Source organism: Oryzias latipes, chromosome 15 (genome assembly GCF_053564925.1).
Source record: "Oryzias latipes strain Hd-rR chromosome 15, Olatipes_Hd-rR_3.1".
Classification (NCBI taxonomy): Eukaryota; Metazoa; Chordata; class Actinopteri; order Beloniformes; family Adrianichthyidae; genus Oryzias; species Oryzias latipes.
In genome coordinates this window covers 3,095,929-3,115,251 of record NC_136251.1, presented here as the reverse complement: position 1 = coordinate 3,115,251, position 19,323 = coordinate 3,095,929, and the positions used below count along the sequence as shown (strand labels likewise).

The window sequence follows — 19,323 nt, the reverse complement described above, 5'->3', positions numbered from 1 at the left end:
AAATGACGTATTGCGATATATTGCCGAATCAATTTTTTCTTACACCCCTAGTAAACAAGCTCTGACATGGAGCAAGATGATCTTCTAAACAGACTTTTATTATAGTTATGATTATTAATAAATGCATTTTGCTTATAGTTTTTTAATCCGTGTGGCCAGATCTTTATTATTGGCAGAACGGTCCCAGAAGAAGGGTCAGGATTAGGTTAATACATGCTAACAACACTTAGCCGTGGATGAACTTAAACTGGAATAACATCAGCTTTTATTTTGTCTGGACCCAACTGGAAACAATATTTCACATGATTGTTTGCACGGTTTCTCAGGAATGTTCATCCAACAGCCACCTCCGTTTGCTCACACACCGTCCCAAAGCCGCTCCTCTGCTCTGAGACCCGGTTCTCCTGAGTCATGAACCAAGCCAGGGTGGGAGGTCTTTTTTTTTTCAAAGTTGTTCCACAGGAGTGTTCATATCTGCTGACGCTGAAACGTGTCAGCACTGTCTGAGTGCTTTCAGCTCGTATAGTAGATTTCTAATTCATTGTTTGTTCGTCTCAGTTCCTGATTCCACACTGAGCACGAAGGAGGCAGACGCTCCTCTTCTTCATCAGCTGTGGTGTCTTAGTGCTCGTGCAGACTCCAGAAAGCAGAGGCTTCATGAGAACACAGAGTGGATCTGAATCCCCTGTGATGCACAGTGGAGCCCAGAGTTCAAACTGTCCTGCAGGAGCTCGCAGCTCTCTGACAAATACTCACACTGAGTGTGATTGGGCGTGCACTGATATGCGTGCGCAGCTCTGCAGCAGCTCTGCAGCAGCTCTGCAGCAGCTCTGAGCTGTGAAGCTCCTCTTCCTGAGGTTCACCTGCGTGTTCTCCTCATCCATGTGGAGAACCAGGCCAGATGAGTGCTTCCTGATGGGACGTCAGCTCTTGTCCTTCTGCGTCACCAGAGAGTGACGGACAGATGAACCTGGAGACGGTCGATGGGTCTTTGGAAGCAGACGGGATTTTTTTGTAAAAGAGGGAAAAAGTCTGATGTTGGAGACACATGACCTCTCTTTAAAAAGCCAATCATAATTATGTGGCATGAACACTGAGCGTTTACACATCAACTAACAGATGCTCTCTGCATGATGCTGTAAGAAAAGAAAAGAGTTCACGACAACAATACCAACAAATAATATTTCACTAAAACCAACCAATAACCATCAGACATTGAGTTCCCCATGAATTTTTATTTTTGAAGTGTGCTTTGACAGAAATGAAGGGACCTCACACCAAGGAGTTGCTCAACAGAGCTGATCCCTGCAGCCTTTATCAGCTTTGTGCACGGATGTCAGTTTGAGGTGGTTTCATGATTAGACTGCTGGATGGAGATAAGCTTCCATGTTTGTGCTGCGACACACGGTCTCTAATGTCTCAAAAACTCTCCTTCGCCCAGTTTTTGTGTGTGTGGTCTTTCGTTTTAGAAGCTCCTCTTCCAGCAGTCGTGTCTGCGTGCAGCTCAGCTGAAGGGCGCTGATGGTTGCTCACCTTCATAACTGCTTTGGGCTGGGATTACCTGCTGGATTTCTGTCTGCCACTCCTGGAGTTATTAATAGTAGAATGAAGTCACAGTACAGATCTATTTCATCACTTAAGAGGTTCTTTAGAAGCCAAGAACATGATCTCCTGTTTTCTAGCAGCTGATCTGCTCTGTACTGACTGGCTCAGCTGCTGACAGTCTGGCCCGTCAAAGAATCTGAAGTTTTGGGTTCCAGCAGGTTTTCTTGTAGAATCAGCTCCTGGTCATTTAGGGCAGTGTTTTTTCAACCTTTTCTGAGCCGCGGCACACTTTAAGCTTAAAAAAAATCCCGCGGCACACCAGCATCCAGAAATGAAAAAAAAAGGAGAAACTCATAGTCTGTATTGATCTACAGCCCCTCCACAATCTCACATGCATTTTTGAGATAATTATTGCAGAAAAAGCTGGAAGTTGCAGCTGTTTTTCTAAAAGATGTAATAAAAGTTAAGTTAGAAGATTTAAAAAAAGTTTGAAGTGTGTTCGTTGTTTTCAAGACGTTTAACAACAGAACTCCTTTTACGCTGTCACTCTCACAACCCAATGCATCATGGGAGATGTAGTGCATAAAAACGGCCGGAGATCGGTTTTCGGAGCTTCATGGTTTTGTTCACTTGTTCCAGTCTGATACCGGATTCTGTGGAAAGCTACACCGCTAAAGACGAGCTTTAGCTGCTATTTTTGTTAGAACTGAGCGACTTTACGAGCTAAATCGGGACAAGGAAGTGAAGACTTTAACCACTTCTGATTGGTCAGACTGATGACATGTGATTAACCCCCCCCAACACGGGACTTTTCCAAAATACAGCCGAAGGTGCAGCTGAATCGCGGTACGTCATTCTTATCAAAATGTCTTTAATAAAATAAAATAAACGCAAAGAAAAGGCATTTTACGATCTTTTATATTCTTAACTCCTCAGTGTTTTATCAGGGCCTGTTTGGATGAACACAGAGCTGAAATCCTGGAGATGGGAAATGTTTTAGATTAGTGAATGAGGGTGATTTCACACGGCACACTTGACCATCTCCCACGGCACACTAGTGTGCCGCGGCACACTGGTTGAAAAACACTGATTTAGGGAAACAGAGGTGCGTTTCAGCATGTCTGTGGAACAATGGAATTTTTTCTTGAGGCCATTAAACAACTCAGTGCAGACGCCTGCTAGTTTATTACAGTGCAGCTCCTGAGCCTGGGGGGGGCGGGGACCACTTTGCACCGTGCGGGGGCGTGCTGGGGCGTGGTGTGGCACGTGCTCTGTGCACATCCACATCTGCTCTGCCTCAAAAACACCAATTTACTGTGAGGGGTCCCATCACTGCAGGGGGGGGATTACACAGACACATGTACACACACAGACACATGTACACACATAGACACATGTACACACACAGACACATGTACACACACAGACACATGCACACACACACACACCCACACACACCCACCCACACACACAGACACACGTACACACACACGTACACACACGGACACATGTACACACACAAACACATGTACACACACAGACACATGTTCACACACAGACACACGTATACACACACACAGACACAGGTACACACACAAAAACACACGTACACACACAGACACATGTTCACACACAGACACACGTATACACACACACAGACACAGGTACACACACAAAAACACACGTACACACACAGACACATGTTTACACAAAAATGCACACACAGGCACAGTCTGGAACTGAATCAGAGATGATTGACAGCTTGAAGCAACCAGTAAAACGTTTCTGAATGGCGGCGCCCATATTGCAGAAACTTGGCGCCTGATTTGGCCTTATTTCACTAGAGCCGGAGGTAAGGAATTTTCTATGGGTGACGTCACTGCCAGCTGTGACCATCCCTCCTCAAATCCCATTAACCTCTTCATGTCTGAATTTATTTACAGTTATGTCTAAATATTCTTCTTTGTTTTTATTATTCAAAGTGACTCCTGGACCATATGGTACGTTAGGAATAAGCAGCATACAGTACAAAGGGGTTAATTTTAACTACGCCTCATATCAACACTCCTTACACCAACACACACACGTTACATAAGGAGGGTGGTCTTTACTGATCCTCTGTCCCCTACCCCTCGTCTTTGTGGGGGCAGCCAGCTGTTCAGTGCTGTTGACTGCTGGCTGTTATGGCTCCACATGGGGAGTGAGATTCCAGAGATCTGCTGTGAACCAAGGATGGCTTTGGTCTGTGTCTGGGGCATCTAAATGCACCCGGAAGTCCGAGTTAGTCTAGGGCTGGTGGTACTCCTATGGGTTGGGCCTCATGCTGGAACCCCTGGGACAATTCTCTGGCTGGGCTGGAGACACAGCCCTAAATGATCCCATAAAATGTAAACTTCTGTTTCTCTTTCAAAGCCCCCCTCTCCACGGTTGTACTGATTATAAGTATCATTGGTCCATCAGTCAGAGCTGCAGTTCTTGTGAAGCTCAGATGCTGCAGATGTTTGTGAGGAGACTTCCTGCTGGCTGATCGCTGTGTTTGTCTTTCAGCCTCTATCTCCCGCTTCAACCTGCTGTCCCTGGTTTACCTCATCTTCCTGCTCCTGCTGCCCTGGTTCTCCTCCCCCAACAAATACTCGCTCCGAGGTAAGAGCCGCCATGCAGATGCCATCTCTGTTGCACCGTTATGGGTTTTACACAATGTACGGAAACAGTAAACATATTCAAAATAGAAGCTTAATAATGTCATTGAATACAACACGCAATGAAAACAAGGACTCTCGACTCAAGGTGCATGTTAAAGAAAAAAGCTATAATGTAATTAAAGACACAGGGAAAAACAGGTTCACAGATTACACAGTATATTTCACTGCAGAGACATGTTCAATGTGTGGTCATCATAAAAGGACGAGCCGCGTGGCTGAAAATGAAGGCATGTCTGTTCAGTTAAGTTATGGCTCTGGGGGAAAGCTGTTTCTGTGTCTGTCCGGGTTCTGATGCACCTGTGTAACCTGCCAGAGCCCGGCAGGACGAACAGGTGGGAAGAGGGGTGTGAGCTGGCTTTGGGATGCTCTGAGCTCCGTTGAGGCAGCAGAAGTCATGGAGCTTCATCATTAAAGGCATTCAGTAGAATCTTCTGGGATGTGCTATTACTCAGCTGTTTCTCAGTTTCTATACCACACTGATATTTATTACAGCAGAAAGATTTCCACTGCAAAACTGTGGAACGTCACCAGCAACTTTAACATCAGGCTGGATTTCTGTGGTCCTGCCGGTCTTTGAAGATGCTGTTCTGGTTTTGGATGAGGTGAGCAGTGCCAATGAATGTGAAGGTCTGGACATGCTCTACCTAGTGTCTGTGTTTGGACCGGTTCTGCTTTGCTTCCTGAAATTGAGGGCAATTTTCTTTGTCTTCATGGTGTTCAGTTCTCGGTTGTTGGTTGACCATCTCAGAAGCGTGTCCTTGTTAAGCCTGAGTCACAACTGCCCTTACAGGCTGTCTGCAGGAGAAAAATGGGCAAACCTGTCGGGGCACACTGGTGGCCCACACATAATATCAAGGTCATAGACCGCTCACTGAACCCACACAGAGAAAAGGAAAAGGAAAAGAAAACACAGAGATTCCTGAGCAGTCAGTAATGAGCCAGTACTCGCACCTCACTAACGACTAGAGTGTGATGGAAGGAGACCATTCGACAGTACCACCCTGACATCATAAGTGTGGGTAACTTCCAGAAGCCTTACAATTACCTCACAGTACACCTACCACACTCAATGGTACGTTCCATTTTCATGATGTTCCTTGAGGGAGCCGCACATACCTGCGCTCCCCTTAAGATGTGTTACTCCTGTCCATGACCCTCCCCTGACCTGGACAACCCAAAAACCCACAGACCCCATATGGGTCGACCCCTGTACGGATTCATGTAACTAAGACTTTAGCAATTCAATCTTCCCTTGAAATTTTAAAACCCCTGTGCACTGTGAACCACTTGCAAATTAGATGATGGTATTCTGAGCTGGACAGCAGTCTTCACACACCCCTGGTGGGTATTAATGCTGCGTATGCAGATGGAGGGGGATTAAGACTGAGTTTGACAGACTGTGGGCGAAGCTCAGGTCTGTCCGCTTGTTCAACAGGGTGTCCCAGTATGTCAAAGCACTTCATGATCACAGGTGTGAGAGTGGTGGAGGACAGTCAATGAAGCTATCTGTGGTGGATTCTTTGGGTTTGGGGATGATTATGAAACATTTCAGCCTGGATGGAATGGAGGCTTGTGTCAGGGAGAAGAGTTTTGATCAGTGTGCCACTTGAGCAGCTTTCCGTAGGTCTTTGGTTTTGAACACCAGCACATGGTAATGTGTCGGTGCTGCTGCTGGACTGAAACAGAAAAAAAGTGGTTCAGCTCCTCTGCTGGGGAGGTTGGGTTGCTTCCATCTGCAGTGGAGCTGCCTCTGAAGTTGGTTAACTGCTGAACACCCCACCACACCTGCCCTGATTGCTCTGTCCCACCTTCCACTCATAATTCCTCTCTGCCTCCTTAATCCCTGTCCTTAGGTCCTTGGGCCGTAGGCTGCTTATGATCAAGAGGTGGTCTCTTCAGGTCAGAAGTGTGGAAGTATAAATAGTTTTTTTAGCTGTGCCTGTGATGTGCACCGTGTCAGGGTGGGCTCACTGCTTTTTGTTTATGGCATCTGGTAGGATACCAAGAGCTAACTTTGGCGTTCGGTGGGATGTATGTGCCAGTCATGATCACTATGCACAGTTCATGTGGTAAACAGATCAGAGTCACTGCTCTGCAACCATTTGATGCAGAGCAGTGACTGCGTGTGGTAATGCTGTTGGTAGATTAATCATTACGCACACATAGGCACACACCTTAAAGATCAAATCCATTCATCTTCCTCATCACGAATAATGAAAATACTTTGTGTGTTTGCTGAATGACCTGAGCTCAGTGTTTTGATCCATGAGAAAGTCAAACATGGCGTGGACTTCAAAAGAACTTGTGTGGTTTTCTCCATGTTCTGTCTCTTTGGGTTGCAGGTCACACAGGCTGCTTCCTCAGAGCAGTCCTCTGCACCAGTCTGCTGTTTGTTCTGGCTCACGTCTGTTTTCAGACAGTACTGTACACCTTTCCACCCCTGAGTGAGGCTTTAGGTGATAACTGTTCACAGTGGGACACCATCAGCAGGCACATAGGACTGTCCAGGTACGTATGCACGGATCTGTCCGTCAGCAGCACACTTGATCAGCTGATATTTTTAAACCTCTGTATAAGAAGATGGCACATTCATGATGGATGTCACAGAACCGTGAAGTTAAACCCCCTTTTGCTCTTTAAAAAACACACTTTCACAGAAATCTAAAGCAAACCCTGAATTTTGAAACTTCCAATGCTTTGAATTGAGCTTTTGGTGATGAGCTTTAAGACGGTCGAACAGCAAACCTCTTACTTTGTCTGCACTGGGGTTCTGGGTTCAAGGGGAAGCAGTGATGGTAAGAAATCACAGACCCCACCCCCCCTTCCAGCTCTTCCAGACCGAGAGCAACAAGAAGTTCTCAGGTCAGCCAACAGATCAAATCTCTTCAGCATTTTTCAGGATCTTTTCTCTCTCCTCTGACCCCCTTTTGAAGAAAGAGAGTAACAGTTTAGAAATCCAAAGGTTCTGCTTCCTTCTTCCTCAGCTCAGGTCTTTGTGGGATTGAGAATATTTTGCCATCATTACCTGATGAAATCCCCTGTCCAGTTAAACTCCTCCCACCTCCGAGTTTTAGTTTCAGTGTCAGCTAAAGCTGCATTACTTTATGTGGACTCATATGGGTCAACCAGAACTTCAGCTGCCAGGTCCACCAGAGGTTGTGTTGTAGGACACGCCACCGCACACTCAAGCAGAGATAAATATTCCAAGCTGTGGATGAAATAATGTCTGTTCAGTGCTGTAACACACATGCATCTGCTCTGTAGACTGCCTGTGAATGACCCGTGGAACATGCTACGCCTCCTGTGTCCTGACGTAATTGTGTGTGGGGTATCCATGGTTACGGTCATCCTCTGCAGTAGACTGGTCAGGGACAGAGAAATGGTGGCTGCTGCCAACATCATAATGGTAAGTCAGGGTGCTGATGCACTGCTATGGCGCTCAAGTTACAAAAAAGTCTTCAATGACACACAAATCAAGATTTGGGTTGATTGTTGTTTGTTTTTGGACTGTGGGGGAAAGCCGGGGGGCCTGGAAAAACCTATCCAGAAAAGCCGGAGAAAATCTCCAAAAGCATGCTACATAGGTGATTGCTGATTCTGAATTGTAGGTGTGCATGCAAGTGTGGCTGTGTGGCCCTGCAACAAACTGGAGCCCTGTTCAGGGTGTCCTCTGCCTGTGCTCATCAGTGGCTGGGACAGGCTCCAGCAACCCTGTCATCCCAAAAGCAATTAAGTGGGTTTAGAAAATGGTTGGATGGTTTTATCTTCAAGCTTAAAATCATCACTTGTATATATATTTTTTTTAGAGTCTGAATCTGCCCCCCCCTGTGAACTGAGAGTCACATAAGGCAGCAGCAGGATTTCTAGAGATGTTGCATCATGAACTCTGCTCATGAAGGGTTTGAGCTTCGACATATAGAACCTTAAAGATACTTTAAATTAAATGCAGTATTTAGTACGTCATAAGCCATGTTTTCCCACATTCTCGTTCAATTCATCATCTTCTTTTCTTTATTTTTACTGTCCTTCTCTTGTGTTTTTAAAAACATAAATGAAAGAAGATGTCAGTTCTACACAATGCCTCGCTGTCACACTTTCACCCGTTTCTCTTTTTTGTAAGAAATAAACAAATGCCCATGTGAGGGAAGATGAAACAGGCTTGTTTTGATCATAAATAATCCACCATTTATTAATGTGAAGTGCTGTAAAGCTATTATCAGGCCTACTTTACCCTCAGCATGGCCGGACCGTCGCCTCACGCTCATTCTGTCCTGAGGACTCTAAAGCAGTCAGATATAAGCAAGAACCATGAAATGAGCACACTGGTGGTAAACTTTAATGATCGAGCATCCGTCCAGGTCTTCTGTAACCCTTGTGCTATCTTAGGCACTTTAACGTTGGGAGTGGGGTCATCTAGACCCACTAGACAGTGCTCTGAACCTTTTTTCTTCAATGATTTGTGATCTTCACTGGTGTCCATGGATTACATGAAATCTTTCCACCTTTATCCACCTTTGTCATGGTAGGGAGAACACGTCAATGGAAGGGGGGGGGTCATCTAAGAAAGCACAAGGGTTAAAAAAGCTGTGAGTACAAATGAATGCAAACTGCAGAGGTTTCTGTGCAGGTTTGACTTCAGGCATCAGAGATGCAGCTCATTCATGCTGATGGTCTATTTTAGAGCTGCATTTTATAAAAGCAAACCCAAAAGAGACAATTCCATTCTAAAGTCTTTTATTTTCCTGGGGTGCTAGGCTTAGACATGGGGGGGACCCCCATGCGACCCCAAATCCCAGAGGTCAAATCCCAGACCAAGCCAAAGGCCGTGACACAGCAGAGACACGGCCTGTTTGGGATCAGTGTCCAAACCCAGAACCAACCAGACAGAAGACGTTCACTGCACAAAACTCACTGTCTCCACTGTTCCACAGGGTTCTGTTGTCCACCCCTCTTTGTTCCCAACCTGTGCCTCACACCAGAGCTCAGTTTTCTTTATCATTTTTCCGTGGAGAACCAGGTATTTCACCTGCTGGCTTCATCTCTGTTTGGATGAGAGGAAAAAATCCTGAATATCCAGACCAGAATCCTGATCTTTCCTGCCCAGCTTCATGCAGCTCTTCAACTCTTGATCTTCAAAATTTTTGAATCAACTGTTTTCATTTCATTAAAGCTCCAAATTGGGCATTATTGTGTGTGTGTGTGGGGGGGGGGGGGTTTGATTGGCAGCTGAACTTTCACTTCTTTACACTGGTGTGCCATCCATTGCAGGCTTTCCTTCTGTCGTTCCTTTGGTGACGTCAGAGATCATTGGTGCAGTGCATGCATGTCTATAAACACCCCCCCCCTAAAACCCTCCTGCAGAGTGGTCACTGCAGTGAAGGCTCTCATCCAGGTCTACAAACCTCCTGAACAGAGCAGATTTAGATGGTGCAGGAGGCACATCAGTCCTTCTCCCTGCTTTCCTGTGGTGGTCCACTTGACCATAGAAGCCCCTTATGAAGCATTGGAGTCTGCAAGGCGAGTGATGTGTGTGTGTCCACGCCGCTGAAGTTGGCTTCCTACTCACAGCTTCCGATTGGCGAGGGCACTAAAGGACCCTCCTGCTGCATTTTTCACACTAAGACCACCTTGAACCGGGTCCTGTTCAAAAACCACGGGGCCTGGACGGCTCAAACATTTTAATGTTTAACTCAGACATGCGTCATGTTTGCTCAGAAACGGGTTCATGTTCAAACCTGGAATAAATTATGATTTAGATAGTAAAGAGTACATTAAACACAGTTTCTGATTCACGAAGCCAGATTTGTGAAAATGTGAAATAGGATCGTTTTATGTTGTTGATAAATGTAAAATGATACATTTTTTGTGCATCAGTTGTTGTGAGGTAAGATGTATTGTAGGCAGGTGACACAAATTCACAAAACGGGAGGGAACAGAAATACCAAACAAAATGTATTTATTTTTAAACACAAAAAGCTGCGAGCAGGAAAGCTACAAAAACTTTAGAGTAATTAAATAAAAAGATTAAAAAAATCGATCCATTCTGGGTTGTCCACCTTTCTGGTTTTGGACCCTAACATTTTAATGTTGATCTCCCTTTTTGAGTTCCACCCATCTTTTTCTCTGTCGTCCATATCTCTCCCTTCCTCATATTTCACAAATCAGAAACTGTGTTTATTGTGTTCTTTGCTATTTTAATCATAATTGAATCCAGGCTTGAGCCGTCCAGGCCCTGTGGTTTTTGAACAGGACCCGGTTCTAGGTGGTCTTAGTGTGAAAAATGCAGTTTCTTTAGTGGCCTTGCCAATCGGAAGCTGTGAATAGGAAGCCAGCTTCAGCGTTGTTGTGTGTTTTCTGAATGGATATGAAAGAACTCTGGAATCCAGATGCTTCAAAGTGAAGACAATGGGGGGAAATCCCACCAATGCTGTTCTTCCTTCAACCACAGATAGACGATGATTCTGCAGAACAACCGATTGAGGAGGAGGAAACATCAGGGGATGAAGATCAAGAGGAGGATTCCCTGAACGCTGACCCTGAAGAGGTTTTCACTGCAACTAGAGCCAAGCATCTGGCTGAACACCTGAAGGCCACAGCCTGGAAAGTTCTTCAAGACCTAGGGAGGATCCTGGCTGTGGGTCTGCTGGGTCTGGCAGGTAAAAACTGTTCAGAGCTCTGAGGTCCAAAAGACCAAGGATGGATACAAGTCCACCGTCGGCAGCCATTAGAAGATCATTAGCTTTGGTTCCATGTGCACAATATTTTTGATCGGATCAAAGATCGGATCAGAACTGAACTGTGTACATGGACCCAGAAAACCTGATTCTGATTATGACAAATGTTTCCATACGCCACACTTTAGGTCGAAATAAATCATTTGGACATGCGCAGAACTCTCTAGAACACCAGAAATGACCGTAGAAGAAGAAACATTGAGTACTGTTGTAAACAACAAAGCTGCAGCATAGAGCAGATGATCTTCTAAAGGTGATTTTATTATTGTTATGATTATTATGAAGCGCCTGTTCACTCATAGTTTTAACCCGGTGCCGGTGTCCGCAGACACGAAGCTCGAGTCCGGCTGCTCTGCTCAGATGAGTAGACTTTAAGTGATGAGTTTATTACAGTAACCTTAAAATATGGAATGTAGTCTGTTATTAAGAATATGTTATCAGATTATTTTACCAATATGGAATACAAGGAAAATCTCATTACAGTTTGATTGAAATAAGTTTTAAGAGACACTGAAGATTTGATTAAAGCTGATCCAGAGAGCTCAAGAGGACGAAGGAGTCAAACTTGAAATAGTACTGCAACTCTGTTATAAACCAAAAGTACTGCATTTGTGGTTTGTCAGATGTACAGCAACAGGATTGGACACATCAGAACAAAATACCATCAATATTTCTGAAAACTTCACAGCCATTAACATGAAAAATAAGTTTATGGTTTATTCATCTTCTGTTCCATTATGACACAGGGCCTGAGGAACGGATGGAAGGCAAACCTTTTTTTCCTACGTGCGCATTCATTTAAATGTGCACTGTTGGTGCTCTGCTCCAGGGAAAGAGTCAGGACCAACATGACCTTTTGGGAATTGATCATTTCCTGAGCTATTGAGGTTTTTGTTTGTCCAATTAAAACAAATTCCATGTTTGTCCCCTTTTCCCAGGCATCACTCTGCCCTCTGGCTTCTCTGCCTTTTACTTCCTGTTCTTCCTGGGCGTGTGCACGTGGTGGGCGTGTCACCTCCCCATCAGCCAGCTCGGCTTCAGCGCTCTGTGTGTGATGGTTGGCTTCTTTGCTGCTGGTCACATCGTCTGCCTGTACCTGTACCAGAGTCTGCTGGCCCAGGCGCTCTTCCCCCCTCACAGTCTGTGGGCCAGGTGAGCAGGTGACTCACAAAAGACACACCCACTTTGGATGCAAGACTGGCTCCCACCTCATGGGCAGTGTTGTCAGATTGGGCGGTTTATGTGTGGGTTATTTTATGTTTTGCTCCGCCCGACAGCAAAAACGGCGGACGTCATGATATCAAAAAATCTGTCATAGTTGGATTCTCAATTAAAACGGAAAGTCATAAATGATGGATGATTAATTACAGCTTACGGGTGGAAATCATCTCAGGGAGGATCGATAGGCAGAGATCTGGATCAGAGGAATTTTGAACTTGAACCAAAAAATGAGTTACAAATTGTACCAATAGTGACATGTAGTTAAACTTCAGACTTCAATGCAGCTCATGCTCAGGCTGTGGGTAAAACATTTTCACTCAAAATATTTTTAACAAAACAAAAAAATCAAAAGACGACAACTCAGGAACGTTGACTGTATCAGAGAACTGGACTGAGTCAGTGTGACGTCACCCTCAGTGAGCTGTGATTGGTCCCAGTCCGTCTGAGTCAACATTTCAATAGCAGCCACTCTCAATCAGGACATACCATATTGGTCCACGTCCCTACCACTGGACAGGGGGCTCGGAGAATATGTCAATCAAAGGTTTGACTGAGACCACATGCTTTTATTGAGGCATCTGATTGGTCAGTTTATAACTTGAATAACTGGCAGCAAAGAAAAGATATTACGAAGAAAATATAATATTATGAAGAACATGTTAAAGAAAAGTATCAGAGCAAGTTATTCTGACAATAGAATGACTGAGTAACAGCTGTTTATGTCTCTATAGAAGTCTATGGGGTTTTGGCCTCTTGGAGCCAGCAGGTACTTCCTGTTTGAAACGCCAGAGAGGAGGAGTCACTCAGGCCAGTTCTCTTAAACAGTCGAGCTCAAGAACAATGACGGACGCTTCTCCTCCTCTTTTTGCTCTTGACTCTCCGCTCATTCTGAGAAGACGCCCACTTTTTTCACAGCGGGATTCACATGAATCAAGCAATCACGACTAGTGTGTTATTTGCATGTGAAAAAGAAGGAGGAGCTTGTTTGAGCATCTGTGTGAAGCATAGGTTTGCCAATCGGTTAAGAGCTGTTCAAACTTCACAGGTTTAGTCTTACAGCAGGTTTTAAGAATCAAAAAACAAAAATAAGTTTTATAAACCAACAATTTCATTTGATTAAATCTTTACCTTCTGTAAATTACCTGCAGCCGCTGTAAACGGTCTTTGTAATCTAGATTTTATGTAGAGCCCATTTCAAATATAATATAGACTAAGCATCAACATCGAGGAGTTGGTTGTTGCAGATTATGCAGAGCAGGCTTGGTTAGGGGATACCTGTCACAATAAATTCCTATTTCCTGTAGAGCTAACTCCTGGCTTTATGTGTTTAAAGACACCCCCCCCCCCCCGCTCATCTTTTGAGCTGTTTTTACTTTGAGGTTTAGTGCAGATTTCTTTTCTGCACAAAGAAACTTTCCAACAATATTGGTTTTTTATTTTGCCAGATTAAAGAGCCACTCTGATCAAAATGGTGTTTTGGATGGTTTTAACATGTTCTTGTAGCCTTTTTCTCATGATGGAGGACAAATATGAAGAAAATGGATTTTAAATTGCATTTCTGAGTGTTTCCCAGCCAGTAAGGTCAACTGGGGCCCACTTGACCTTACTGGCTGGGTTCTTTATTCAGGAGAAAATGAAAAAATGCCGTTGGAAAAAGAGCTTACCAGTATTTGTGACATAGAAAAAACTCTGGGCGGACATCAAGCTTCCTGCTCCACTCCATTCTGATGCATCCACTTACAGACCAATAGATGTATGAGCATCTTTGTTTTCCTCGTCTGAGCTGGAATCTGGATTGGATCTGGATCTGAACTGTACAGCTGGCTAGCTCTGATGTTGGTCACCATTTTTGTTGCACCCCTAACGTTAGTTTGGGGCTATGAGGGGCTGTTCAGGTCAGGCTAAGAACAGTCCTTGTGTCTGTCCAGGCTCTTCGGTCTGAAGGACTTCATTGTGCCAGGAAACTGTTCGCTGCCTGATGAACTCATCCTCAACACCAACCATGATTGGCCCGTATATGTGAACCCGGGAATCCTGCTGCTCCTCTATGTGACCGTGGTTGCTGTCCTCAGATCAGGAAGCCACACGCCTAAGCAGGTATTTACCCACAATCCTGTTGGCATCAGGGTTCTTCTAGATCAGGAGTCAAGACATGAAGGGCCTTTCTCAAATGTTCTCCTTAAAAACTGGACCATCACCAACTAGAATGCAAACCCTAAGACAAATACAGAAACATTTCCAATAGATCTATTTCATTCTCAAACAGCAGGTCAATTCACTTTTTTAAACATATTTTGGCATTAACTCAGAAAAGGGCTTTCATAACAATATTGCACAAAGAAAATAGGTCAAAGTTGAAATAGTACTGCATCTCTGTTTGAAACCAAAAGAACTGCATTTGTGGTTTGTCAGACCTACAGCAACAGGATTGGATACATCAGAACAAAATACCATCAATATTTCTGAGAACTTCACAGCCATTAACATGAAAAAGAAGTTCAAGCTTTGTTTTATTCGTCTTCTGTTCCATTATGACACAGGGCCTGAGGAACGGATGGAAGTTCATTCTGTAATGGGGCTGTTATTAAATGAAACATTCAATCATAGTAGTAGGTTTAAAGGCTGTCATCTAGACTTGTTTTTTAAAGTTGAAGACGTTTCACCTCTTATCCAAAAGGGCAGCAGAACAGCTGGTTTTCTTCTGTCACGGCTTGTGGTTCCATCTTCAGGTGGAGCATGGAGGAAGTAGGAAACCGAAGGAGGAGCTGGTGGAGCTGAAGTCATGGAATCTCCAGAGAGATGATGGTGAAGATGACTCTCAGGTAGGCACTCTGTCAGAGACCCAGTCAGGCTTCTGCTGGTCTGAGGATCGTCTTTGGTGCAGCTGCCAAGCCTGTTGGGCAGAGGTGCTCATGACGTCAGAGGACGTGTGGGCAGATCCAAGGCCATTAAAGATGGATAAACAAATACATATATTTAAAATGAAATCTGTCAGCATATAATCCTCCTCATCCTGAAGTATTTCATTTGATTGACATGCAGAACATCCTCTGAAACATCCGTCACTGCACATGCGTGTTTAAAACAGCGAGCTCACATTCCTTCTGCCTTCTAAAAGTCTGCCGCCCCGCTGTGGGCCGGACCCCAGCGGCGGAACACTCTGGCCTGCAGGAGTGTTTATGGAGGACCGCGTACCTCCTCCTCCACCAGAGCCTAGACCGAGACACCCTGTCTGAGCCAGCCGTCCTGCCACGGCGCCTGCAGCCGGGTCCAGGGTTCCCACCCGAGGGATCCAAGCCCACTCAAGCAGCAGGGTGGTCCAGAGGCCCCTGTCCTCGAACCCTGTCCACAGAGCAGGGGCTGCCGCACTTTAGAAAGGCCATCTCCCCCAATGACACGGTTTTTAGCAGAGCATGAAACGCCATTGTCGCTGCTGTATTCCTACTCAAATGCCTTTCTGTTCCTCAGTACGACAACAAAATCATATTAATTCACACGGCAAAGCTTTCTCCTCACAAAGATTTGTGTACTTTCACTGTGTAGTTTTTGAATAATTAGTACATCTTTTGAGCTTGTTGTCTCAACAGTAGCTCGCATGCTAAAAAAGTGTGACCCCCCCTGCTGTTGAGGGTCTACAGACCTGCTGTCCGTCATGCTCTCTGGAGATCAAACTGAAAGAGAACTGGCCCAGTTCACATGGAGATGAACTGAGCACCCACCTCAGCAGCTTTAGCACAGATCAGCTAATACAGACACTGATGCTTCGCCTGGACTCATAACGTGTTGAGACTTTGATCTGCTCCCTTTTAGATCATGCTTGTTACCACGGTAACAGACAGTGGAACAGGTGCTGTGGAGAACCAGGCAGATCCAGGTACTGAGCACTCCAGCATTGTTTAAACACACTTTACCCATTTTGTGGAGGCCACACACTCCAACACATACAATACAAAAAATCCAACCAATAAAACGGTCCAGTCTGAAGCAGAACCCACACCGTCTGCCTAAAAAGTGGCAAACGGGTGATCCGGTTCTCTGACTCCAGCTCTCCTCGGTTCTGCAGGGGTCCACGGAGGACCGTCCGGTGAAAGTCCGTTCTTCCTGCTGGGAAAGGTGGTGATGCAGCAGAGTTACGTGAGCGCCCTGATCGCCATGATGGTGAGCAGGAAGCAGAGAGACGGCTCTGCGTGGTTGCTGTCTTGACATTGGCTGCCCCTCACTGCCGTGCTCGGTTCTGCTGTGTTCTGCAGGTCTGGAGCATCACGTACCACAGCTGGCTGACCTTTGTGCTGCTGCTGTGGGCCTGCCTCATCTGGATCCTGCGGGCCAGGTGCTGACCATTTGTTAGTCTCAGCTCGTCGTAGCTTCACCTACCGCTCTGACACTCGGTTCAGCTGAAGCTGGAACCTGGAGCTTCGGTCTGAAGGCCAGAGCCAGCATTTCTGTCAGTACTTTGGACGTTTAGGGGTCAGGATCTGATCCAGAGGATCTATAAAAAACCCACAGATAAAAGCTGGGCTGCTCCACTGCAGGTGATCTGTTCCATCATTTATTTTGATCTACAAGCAGACTCAGCGGAGCGTCTGGTTTTCCCAGTTCCTCTGAAGTGGCTCCGCTCAGTGGAACAGCCTGAGAATGACCGACAGGAAACGTTTTTCAAAAGCTGTAGAACGTCAGAACACATTGAAGGCTGCAGGAACGTTCAGACATGTTTAATTGGAAGGTCCTGCAGTTTCAGTTAGTTCTCTGTTCCTTGGTGATCCTGTTATGTTCTTCTGTGTTCATCTGGGATCTTGCATGTTCTGTGAGAAGCTCTCACACGGTCGGATCCCGGTTCTGTTACTTCACCTGGTTGTTTCTTTGGTTGCAGACGACATGCAGCCACGCTGTGCTCCCCCTTCATCCTCCTCTACGGTCTGGTTCTGTGCTGTCTGCAGTACATCTGGGCCATGGAGCTTCACCCAGAACTCCCCACCAGTGTAGGCACCATGAGTCTGAGGCAGTTAGGACTGGACAAGGCCCAGTACCCCTGCCTGAGACTTGGAGCAATGGTAAGATCTGAGCAGGAGCCCAGCAGCTGCAGTGATTGAGAAGATCTCTGGTTTCTCTGACCCTTGTTGAGGCACACAGCTCGCCAATCTATTTATTTTCTGGCTCTGATACTGGAGAAGAAACTTTGACTTTGACATTTCAGACAGTTTCAGACACCGCCTCCAGGTTCTGCTCTGCTCCTGAGGATCAGTGGTTTCTTGAATCTCAGCGCTTCCTGTCCTCTGCAGCTGCTGTTTGTCCTGACCTTCTGGCTGCTGCTGCGTCAGGCAGTGATGGAGAACTTCAGGAGGAAGAGCAGTTCTCAAACACCGCTGCAGGAAGTCGCCACAAAAGGTCAAAACGCACACACACACGTGCACGGCTTTCAGCTTTTCACTGGCTTTTGTTTTTTGCACATTCCTCTGAGTTCTTCCTGTTTCTGACCTCCACATAGGCTTTGTGGAAACCTGAAAAAGTCTTTTGTAAGACTCAGTTCTGAGGGTTGGGGCTGGCTTTCTAGGGGTGGGGGCAGTTCTTGGATCTGCAGAGGAGCCGTCACAAACATATGCTGAGTGTGAACGATGCTTTTGCATTTCGGCCTCACTGTCCCGTCTTGTTCTGCTCCAGCAGGGGGCGCTGCTGAGCAGTCGATGTTGAAGGTTGTAGGTGGCATGGTGATGAGCTGCTACGCCAAATACTGGATCTACGTGTGTGGAGGGATGTTCATCATGGTGTCGTTTGCTGGGAAGCTGGTTGCATATAAGATTGTCTACATGCTGCTGTTCCTGCTCTGCCTGTGCTTCTACCAGGTAAGACCAGAGCTCTGCTTCATGTGACGACTGCAGTGAACACTGCCTTTGTAAGACTCTTTACAAACAAAACAACATCGTAGAACTTTTCAACATCATATGAGCATCATGAAGACCGAGAGCAGAGGGTGACTGTAGGTTCCCGCCCGGCAGCGGGCGGGGTCTGTATTCTTTCAGAATGTCATGTTTCTGTCACAGCTGGTTATGCTGTTTGCCTTCCTCAGGTGTATTACTCCCTATGGAGGCATCTGCTGAAGCTTTTCTGGTGGCTGGTGGTGGCCTACACCATGCTGGTGCTGATCACCATCTACACATACCAGTTTGAAGACTTCCCTGTGTACTGGAAAAACCTGACTGGATTCACTGACGAACAGTACGTTCTTCACGGTCGCCTGTGGCGGTTGGGTCTGACTGATCTGCAGACGGGATTCAGACGTTCTGACCTTTTCCCTTTAGGCTGGCGGCGATCGGATTGGAGACGTTTGATTTGTCGGAGCTCTTCACCAGCATTCTGATCCCAGGCTTCTTCCTGCTGGCCTGTATTCTGCAACTGCACTATTTTCACAAGCCATTCATGAGGATCACAGATCTGGAGAACGTCACACCAACACACAAGTAACACACACACACATACAAGGACACAAGTAACACAGAGACACAGTAACAAAACGATACGTAAACAAAAGTGACGCTTACATAGAAAACACAACAACACACTCACACCAGAACCTTACAATTAATTAACACACAGACACTCACAAGTAACTTGGACACACACACAGTGTTTGTTGGTGTGATGTTTTAGTGAGTCATTGATCTGCCCACAGACGCAGAAACAGCGACGCAGTCGGCTCTGCTGATGCTGTGGAGCTCAACACTGAGGAAGACCCGAGCAACACTGAAGAATCTGCTGATGAAGGTAGAACTCAGAAGACAACTAGTCTCTCGTTTGTTCTGCACAAATGATCTCCTCACATGATGTGATCTTTGTCTTTCTGGTTCTTTACGTCGCGTGTCTTTTGTAGAGGAGTTGATGCCTAGTAAATGGGGTCTGGTGATGGACCGGCTGCTGGTTTTGTCCAGGAAGTTCTCGGAGATCCTCTCTAAAGTTCAGGTGTTTCTCTGGAGGCTGTTGGAACTTCACATCCTGAAGATGGTGGCCTTCTTCACTGTCTGGGTTGCTTTGCAAGAGGTGAGAAGTCTGTTGTCACTCTGAGGATGAATAAGACCCAAAAACTGTCTCACTGTATCTAAGAGTCAGCTTCCAAGCCGGTGTCAGAC

General features: G+C 45.8%; 1 protein-coding gene across 2 annotated transcripts in view; it reads left to right on the top strand.

The window, feature by feature from the left end:
- Nucleotides 1–19,323, top strand: part of piezo1 (piezo type mechanosensitive ion channel component 1 (Er blood group)) — a 49,306-nt gene that overhangs the window by 3,480 nt on the left and 26,503 nt on the right. For both annotated transcript variants that reach the window (XM_078931660.1, XM_023963351.2), the window contains 17 exons: nt 4,093–4,188; nt 6,590–6,755; nt 7,512–7,653; nt 10,696–10,903; nt 11,920–12,133; nt 14,131–14,299; nt 14,932–15,024; nt 16,013–16,076; nt 16,266–16,360; nt 16,453–16,532; nt 17,073–17,253; nt 17,482–17,587; nt 17,861–18,042; nt 18,267–18,415; nt 18,499–18,657; nt 18,870–18,961; nt 19,068–19,234. In XM_078931660.1, the coding sequence (XP_078787786.1) occupies nt 4,093–4,188; nt 6,590–6,755; nt 7,512–7,653; nt 10,696–10,903; nt 11,920–12,133; nt 14,131–14,299; nt 14,932–15,024; nt 16,013–16,076; nt 16,266–16,360; nt 16,453–16,532; nt 17,073–17,253; nt 17,482–17,587; nt 17,861–18,042; nt 18,267–18,415; nt 18,499–18,657; nt 18,870–18,961; nt 19,068–19,234 (2,363 nt within the window). The remainder of the gene's footprint in view (nt 1–4,092; nt 4,189–6,589; nt 6,756–7,511; nt 7,654–10,695; nt 10,904–11,919; nt 12,134–14,130; nt 14,300–14,931; nt 15,025–16,012; nt 16,077–16,265; nt 16,361–16,452; nt 16,533–17,072; nt 17,254–17,481; nt 17,588–17,860; nt 18,043–18,266; nt 18,416–18,498; nt 18,658–18,869; nt 18,962–19,067; nt 19,235–19,323) is intronic.